The sequence below is a fragment of the Sinocyclocheilus grahami genome, unplaced genomic scaffold (genome assembly GCF_001515645.1).
Source record: "Sinocyclocheilus grahami isolate Dianchi unplaced genomic scaffold, SAMN03320097.WGS_v1.1 scaffold1261.1, whole genome shotgun sequence".
NCBI lineage: Eukaryota > Metazoa > Chordata > Actinopteri > Cypriniformes > Cyprinidae > Sinocyclocheilus > Sinocyclocheilus grahami.
Window position 1 is genome coordinate 101425 of NW_015506440.1, and position 9181 is coordinate 110605.

Below are 9181 nucleotides of genomic sequence, written 5' to 3' on the forward strand. Positions count from 1 at the left end.
TTTTGGGGTTAATTTCACAGCCACATGTAATTTGCGATTAATTAATCCACACACCATTTAATTAATTAATTAGATTAAAAATTTTAATTGACTGACAGCCCTGTATATATATATACACACACACTCACCGGCCACTTTATTAGGTACACCTGTTCAATTGCTTGGTAACACAAATTGCTAATCAGCCAATCACATGGCAGCAACTCAATGCATTTAGGCATCTAGATGTGGTGAAGGCGACTTGCTGAAGTTCAAACCGAGCATCAAAATGGGGAAGAAAAGGGATTTACCGTATAATACTTTCTCATTTTACACAAAAATAGCATTAAATAATCTTTTGGGGGTAATTTCACAGCCACATGTAATTTGCGATTAATTAATCCACACACCATTTAATTAATTAATTAGATTAAAAATTTTAATTGACTGACAGCCCTGTATATATATATACACACACACTCACCGGCCACTTTATTAGGTACACCTGTTCAATTGCTTGGTAACACAAATTGCTAATCAGCCAATCACATGGCAGCAACTCAATGCATTTAGGCATCTAGATGTGGTGAAGGCGACTTGCTGAAGTTCAAACCGAGCATCAAAATGGGGAAGAAAAGGGATTTACCGTATTGACCCGAATATGCTACAATTCGCACAGGCTCACCAAAATTGGACAATAGAAGATTGGGAAAACGTTGCCTGGTCTGATGAGTCTGGATTTCTGCTGCAACATTCAGATGGTAGGGTCAGAATTTGGCGTAAAGAACATGAAAGCATGGATCCATCCTGCCTTGTCTGAACGGTTCAGGCTGGTGGTGGTGGTATAATGGTGTGGGGGATATTTTCTTGGCACACTTTGGGCCCCTTGGTACCAATTGAGCATCATTTAAACGCCACAGCCTACCCCGGGACTAGCAAGGTGTACCTAATAAAGTGGCCAGTGAGTGTATATATACACACACACAAACAGTTAAGTTTTCATAATGCTTACATATCATTATACCAAATAATACCAAAAAAAAAGTGGAGAATGCTCCTTTAAATCCTTACAGCGAACGGGTCGGCCTGCTCCCAGGAGATGGGCGCTCCCCATGTGTTGAGCCTCATCTTGTCGGGCAGTGACTCTGGGACAGCCAGCAGGATGAAGCAGATGTCGGCCAGAGCGATGAGAGTCGCCAGCAGCACCACCAGATTATCACCATAGCTGGCTGACAGGTATGCGCCGATGGCCGGGCTGGTGACCAGACTTGCTGCGAACGTCGCAGAAACCTGGAAACGGATAGAAATATAACTCATCTATCCAGCTGGGTCAAGGACACTGAATCCAGGTCATGCAGAAGAACCTTGGAAATAGAAATATCCTCAAACAGCTTCACTGAGACTCTGAGATCTGTCCAAGATGCTTTTTATATTTAATAAAAGAGCCACTTACGAGTCCGTACGCCGTACTCCTCTCACGCACATCCGTAACGTCTGCGATGTACGCGAAGATTACAGAGAAGGTGACGGAAAACGTGCCGGACAATGATATCATGGCAAAGTACCACCTGAAAACAAGTGAAATATAAGATGAACTACGATGTTGATTTAGAGCTCCCTAAATGTTTTCCAATGAATTTCCATAAACGTTTCGGTATTGGATTATTGGATAAAACATTTTAAAGCTTGAAGATTTCAACATCACCACCACTGGTCAGACAAACAAAGCTGAATTTAAAAAAAAAAGATTTTTTTGTATTATATTTATATTTTATTATAATTAATTATATACATTTTTAAATAAATTAAGAGAGAGCGATTATTAAGAAATTATTACAAATGTATTAAATATTATATAATAAAATAAAGTAATAAATTACAAATATTATATTAAATATATATTTAATGTATATTATGAAAATATCAAGTATAAAGAAAAAAAATTAATATTGCATAAAATACACAATAATAAAAAAATATATGTTAATGATTTAATATTGAATATTAAGTATAATATATACTTAATATTTAAGGTATATATAGTATATATATATATATATATATATATATATATATATCAAAAACACAGTAAAAGTAAATATTATACACTCATAATTAAAATATATAACTTTAATAATGATTTTATAAGTCAATTACTGTATGAAATATACAATCCTAATAAAATTATATTATGTTAATAATTGTTAAATAAAATATTATATTTTATATAGAATATATATTATATATTAATTACGATTATATATTTTATATATATATATATGTGTGTGTGTGTGTGTCATTTAGTAACTTTTCAAGTATAAAGTAAAAAATTATTACAAATATTACATTAAATATTATACAATCATAACAATTAAAATTGATCACAGTTTAAAAATTCCCTGATATTTTCATGTTTTCTCTACAAGTCACATCATCTGGCCCAATGTATTGCATTGTCTGAGGTCACGCGAGGACAGTCTTACCATGGACTGAGTCTCATGAGCGGGATGGGCGCACACGTGAAGAACACGGTAACCAATAGAAACGATCGTCTGCCCCACACGTCTGACAGAGCGCCAATTAACGGAGCGCTCATAAACGACAGCAGACCCTGACGAACCAAAGCAGAAACATCACTGTGACAATAAAACCAACACAGACGAACTAACCAGTCCACTGCATTCACATCACACCACGTACCTTCACTCCCTGAATCAGGCCGTTTATTAAGAACGTGTGTTTGGGGAACGTTTCATGCAAAACCTACAAATGAAAAATGCACATTTCAATAGACAGATCAAATACAATACAATTTATTTAAAGGTGCACTGATGTGTATTTTTCCCTGGTTCTTATGTGCCTTCACAAATAACCAGAGACTAGAGATGATGCTAACCAGCGTTATTTACTATATATCCTACTATATATTATTTATTTATTAATATTTAGCTTTCATTTTCATATTTTTAGTTTTCATTTCAATTTTATATGCTTTTGTAATTTGTATTAGTTTTTTTAATATATATTTCTATTTAGCATCTATTTATTTTTATTTGTATTTTTATTGACTTCATTTGTCTTTTATTTTTTTACTTTTCGGTTTAGTTTTTAACTGCCAAGGCAATTTCAAATTTGAAGTTTTTCTCATTTTTGAAGCTAGTTTTAGAAGTAAGGTTTTCATCTAATATTTATATTTTATTTCAGCTTTATTTCAATTACCAAAACATATTTTTAATTGTTTAGTATTCAGTAATAACACTAAAAGCCAGTGTGCTTTGGTCATTTCTATCATTATAAAAATATTTCTAAAAGCTTTAATTTACTTTTTATTTCAATTAATTTTAGTACTTCAACTTATTTGATTTCAATTAGCTGCAAAATCAAATTTTCACATTTTTATTTTTTTAAGTTTAAGGTAAAGTTTTTTTTTACTTCAGTTTTATTTCAATGACTGAAAATGATTTTTAATAGTTTAGTTTTAGTTAATATAACACTGCTAACTGATAGTGATATGCTTTTGTCATTTTTATAATTTTATTAAAAATATTTCTATATAGATTTAATTAATTTTTTATTTCAGTTTAGGTTTTAGTAATTTTAGTACTTCAACTTATTTTATTTCAATTAGCTGCAAAAGTTTTAATTTACTTTTTATTTCAATTAATTTTAGTACTTCAACTACCTTAAACTTATTTTATTTAAATTAGCTGCAAAATCAAATTTTCACATTATTTTTTTTTTAAGTTTAAGGTAAAGTTTTTTTTACTTCGGTTTTATTTCAATGACTGAAAATGATTTTTAATAGTTTAGTTTTAGTTAATATAACACTGCTAACTGATCGTGATATGCTTTTGTCATTTTTATAATTTTTTTAAAAATATTTCTATATAGATTTAATTCATTTTTTATTTCAGTTTAGGTTTTAGTAATTTTAGTACTTTAACTTCAACTTATTTCATTTCAGCTTGCTGCAAGGCTAATTTTGTAAGTTCTACGTTTTTTATCTTATATTTATATTTTATTTATTTCAGCTTTATTTAAAATACCAAAAAAGGTTTTTAATAGTTTTAGTTAACAGGATTCTTACTTTTTTTTTTTTTTTAAAGTTCAGTTCTTTATGAAATGTTCCAGAAATATTACCGAAACAAAACATTGTAAAAATGTTCAGGAGTCTCAACCCTAGATTGAATAGTGGTCTTTAACCTTATACTGACAACTTCTGGTGCCAAAAATAAAATAATTGAAGCATTTATCCTGATAAGCGTGAACCACAAACATAACTGAGGATTAAAGTAACTCACGGTGAGCATCGGCGTGGTCAGGAGACCCCAGGCGAAAAACTCCAGGAAGATGACCACAACAGCATGATAGACGCTCGGCTTCCCGATGCCCTGCCGGACCTGCAGCATCACACACACAAACAGCTCTTTATTAATAATGCTAATCATAATGCTGAATGCCAGCCTCCTCGGCTTTCAGTGGGACTCGTCTCATTGCTATTCCAAAAGACGAAAGAGATTCAGCCGTCCACAGTCTAATGTCTCAAAGAATTCACTGTGATGCTTAATATGCTCTCGCAAGAACGTCTTATGAATGAAAAAGTGAGTTAATAATGTCATTTAATCTCGTTTATACATGAAGCAGGAAACACTGAGACGTTATCTGGCTGAAAACAGGAAAGTTATGTAATGGACAACATTTAACTCTCACTGGAGTTCTCTGAATCTTTCATGGATCGGTGAAGCTTTTTAAGGCTCTATGAGCACTTCTTGTGTAATGTGATAGAAAAGTTTCAGATATACATCAATAATGTAAGCAAAACAAAAAAAGTATAATGCGAGTTGCATGTATGAATTTTAAACAACATCATGTGCTGCTTTATCTATTTCCTCCTTTAATTATTTTAGTTTTTTTGCATGACTGTATTTAGAAAAAGAGTAGAAAACTGCATTTTGTAAAAATACGTTTCAAAATCTTTTTTTTTTTGTACTTCCAAATTAATTCAATGTATTATTAAATACATATACGTGCATTTATAATAAAAAATATAAAATACACATTATATATATATATATATATATATGTGTGTGTGTATATATATGTACTGTATATATATACAAAATACATTTTTGTTTATTTTATGCATAAATATATTTAAATATGTAATATATGTAACTAACTATGAATTAAGATATTTATTTAATATTTTATTATAAATGCATGTATAACTTTATGTGCATATATGCAGTATATACACACACACACATTTTTATTTTTATTTTTTTATGCATTTAGCAGATGCTTTTATCCAAAGTGACTTACAGTGCATTCAGGCTATACATTTTTTACCAGTATGTATATATTATTAATATATTATATATATATATATATATATATATATATATAATTACATATTTTGATATAATATATATTTATAAATATATAACTATAATATATAAAAAAAAATTATATGAAATTATAAACAATTTAAATTTTTATTTAAATATTTTATATAAAATATTGATAAAATACACACACACATATATATATATATGTATACATATATATATAGCTGAGCAAACAATCAAATTAGTAAATAAATATTTGTAAATGTCTTGCTGGAAGAATTAGTTCTGTCTTAAGATCAACAGGATGCGCAAATGACATCACAGACAGTAAGGAATGAATGAATGAATGAAGATTCCAGCGTCCCCATGACAACAGACTGCGTGCGTGCGTGCGTGCGTCAGATGTGTGTTGTGTTACGACAGCGGCGCTTCATTATAGCATTAGCATCACCTCAGCCTGCGAGAAGCCGTCGACATCGCACATGACACGATATCGACACACTGTGAGAAACGATATAAAGACCTTGTTATTACGACACTTCAACCGCAGTTAAAAAAAATCCGAAATGATGTGATTTGTCAGCTAATGTTGGCCGAAGCGCTAAGAGCGCTCCTGCGCACGCACGATTAAATGCGTATTAGCCATATAAATGCACATTTTATTATTGTAAATGTTTTCACGGGAGCTACCGTAGCTAATATCAGACAACAGAAAAACACAGGCGCTCCAGTGAATGAGTGAGTGAGTGAGTCTCAATGGCACACAGACTCATGCGTGTTGTTCTCACCGGGCTGTCGTGCTTCATTATGATCCTCTTGACCAGCACAACTCGGCTGGTGTGTTTTGGGTCTCTCTCGCCCATCTTCTTCATCATCTCATGATCACAGCTCGTGTGAGGAACGTAAAATCCGTCCTGCTGCGTGCATATCTGCGCTCCTTCCAGCTTTACCGCCGAGTACAGCCGTCCAACCGGCCAAAATAACAAATCAGTCGAGTTCCGCTCGGTTACTTGCGTCCAGTCAGAAGCAGACCGTCCGGATGAAACGGTGCCGCTGTGCCGTGTGTCACGTGATCGCAGCGCGCAGAACAGCGCCGCCGCGCGGTCAGACGGAGACAGCGCGAGCAGCTTCAGATGGTGACAGAAAAAAAGCTGTTTTTAATCAGATGATGCATTCCCTTTTCAGAGGATGTTACCAAGGCTCAGACCAGTTGTGAACTCTAATATTTCTAAATATCTGGATCTGTGCTTTTCGTAAGCAATCAGAAGAGACATTTGCACGTTTGTTTTATGATTGCACGATATCCAAGCAAATTTGGTCTGACCTTGGCTCCTATATATTCGATTCGGCCAATGTTACTTATTCTTTCAGTCTAAAAGACATATTTTTTTATTATATTGATGATAAAAATAGACCCCTAGAGTATATTGTTAACTTCTTTATTTTATATGGCAGATTCTTTATTCATAAACAAAAGTTTGCAAATAATATCCCATCCTATCCCCATTTTAAAACTGAATTAATATCACTTCTTAAATCTCTTAGTTGTATAAATAACAAAAAATCCCAAAGATTTATAAAATGTTATGAAGAAATTTTTAATAAAGGGGTGATATGATGCGATTTCAAGTTTTTATGAGCTTTAAAATGCATCATATGACCCCTTTAAAGAAAATGCATGTATTTAAAAGCTTTCCCGGTATATTAATGTGTCTATGTTATTGTTTCAATAGTGGCATAATGTATGCATTCTTGTGTCTCCTTGCCTTGTCATCTTTTTCATTGTTTTTCTGTATAATATTTTTGTTTTCTCTCTCTTTGTTTTATTATATGTATTTGTATGTAATTCCTTGACAATAATCTTATGTTATTGAGCATTAATAAAAAAAAATTAAAATTAAAAAAAAGGCTCAGACCAATAGATCACAATGGACCTTTTTCACATTTCCGGGTTTCTCAGCAGCGGAAGTCGTCATAGTTGGGTTAACTTGAAGAGCAGTGAATGGGAGAGTACCACAAATACATTTTTTGCATTCCCATTTGCTCAAATAGCAAAAGAAAAACTCCACGATAGTGTTTTCATGACTTTCAATCAAAGGAAAAAAATTGAGAGAGACTGATAACGGCGGTCAGAAGAGAGAACGACGTCAAATGTACCGTCCCTCCCACAGACACTGCATTAGAAACACCCTGGCATTAGCGTTAACTGTTCTTTTGTAATTTGATGCAAAGGTGATATAATACAAAGAATAGTGTTATAAATGTACATACATTTTTTTTAAATACAAATATGAAAAACTTTCGAGGATTTACAATGCTGATTACTGTTAAACGCGTCATCACAGTCTTGTGAAAAGGGTCCATTATTACAGGTTACTATAAATAACTTTAGTAATTATGTATTTATTTACAGTCAGTTTTTTCACATATGAAGAGTTCAGAGTGCCGTTTGAAATTTTGTTCTAAAATGAGCATTTTTCTCAGGCTCCTGTGTGTAGGTTCAGTAATTTCACTTTAATGGCAATGATTATTTTCATTGCCATTAGTGCAAGTGAAATAACTGAACGTAAGCATATGCTCATTTTAGAGAAAAAAAAAATCAAACAGCACTTAGAGTCTGCACTTACTGTTTGAATTATTTTGCCTACTGGATCCTTGGACATGGAGATGCATATAAATAGCATGATTTTCTGTTTCGATTTGGTATGCTATTCATTCACTGAAATTGACTTTGGCGTGCATATGATACGCCGTTTTCGTGCACTTCTAACCAGTGTTGGGGAAAGTTACTTTAAAAGTAATGCATTACAATATTGCGTAAAAGTAACTAATTACGGTACTTAGTTACTTTTTATGGAAAGTAATGCGTTACGTTACTTTTGCGTTACTTTTTAAATCTGGACAGGGCTTGCTTGTTTGTTTTTAAAATAAAAAAGTTATATTTTTGGCAAATATAAAAGCCTTTTCACACCAAATGTGAAATGAATAAGCCTCAGGCTGAAGGGAAAGTACATTTACGTCCGTGCAGTAGAACGCAGAAGAAGACATTTCAACACACTTCAGCAATAAAAGCCTGTGAAAAAGACCTTTTATAAAATATAAAGACAGATTATGTGGTTCCATAATATTGTTTTTTAAAGTATTATTTATTTTTGTGTATTTAAAAGTGTTTCGTTGTGTAGCCTGTGATAAAGACCTTTTATAAAATTACAGATAATGTAATACAAATATATTGTTTAAAGTTATCAAGTCTATTTGAGTAAATCAGTTTAATATGAATGGGTTTGACTATATCAATTTGGCTTCAAACTTAACTATTTTTATGGTTTGCATCATTTAAGTTAAAAAAAATGTGCCGTGACGTGTGGCCAAGTATGGTGACCCATACTTGGAATTAGTGCTCTGCATATACCCATCCAAAGTGCACAAACCGTGAACACACACCCGGAGCAGTGGGCAGCCATTTATGTTGTGGCGGAGCAGTTGGGGGTTCAGTTCCTTTTCTCAAGGGCACCTCAGTCGTGGTATTGAAGGTGGAAGAGTACAGGGGAGTGGTACATTCACTCCCCCCACCTACAATCCCTGTCAGTACGAGCCTCAAACTCACAACCATTGGGTTACAAGTCCAACTCTTTAACCATTAGGCCACGACTTCCCATGTATGTCATAGTATGAATTGTACACATATAAAATTATTGTAAAATATGTTTTTAATAAATATATGGGATATATAAATGGAATTTATGAAAAACATGGTGTGCACATATATTTTGAATATGTTACTTATCAGGTGAGGCATATTTGATTTTTCAAGATTCACAGATGAATAGAAAGTTCAAAAGAACGGCACTTAT

The 9181-nt window shown here is 32.7% G+C and overlaps 1 protein-coding gene across 2 annotated transcripts in view; it reads right to left on the bottom strand.

The window, feature by feature from the left end:
• Positions 1–6408, bottom strand: part of LOC107568610 (hippocampus abundant transcript 1 protein-like) — an 18974-nt gene extending 12566 nt beyond the window's left edge. Inside the window, exons 1-6 of one of the 2 annotated variants that reach the window (XM_016254574.1) lie at positions 6116–6408; positions 4281–4379; positions 2680–2742; positions 2463–2590; positions 1433–1547; positions 1051–1269 (exon numbers count right to left, since the gene is read on the bottom strand). In XM_016254574.1, coding sequence (XP_016110060.1) covers positions 1051–1269; positions 1433–1547; positions 2463–2590; positions 2680–2742; positions 4281–4379; positions 6116–6202 — 711 coding nt within the window. In that variant the 5' untranslated portion in view covers positions 6203–6408. The remainder of the gene's footprint in view (positions 1–1050; positions 1270–1432; positions 1548–2462; positions 2591–2679; positions 2743–4280; positions 4380–6115) is intronic. The other variant, XM_016254575.1, reaches the window with a different exon arrangement.
• Positions 6409–9181: the final 2773 nt, after the last annotated feature.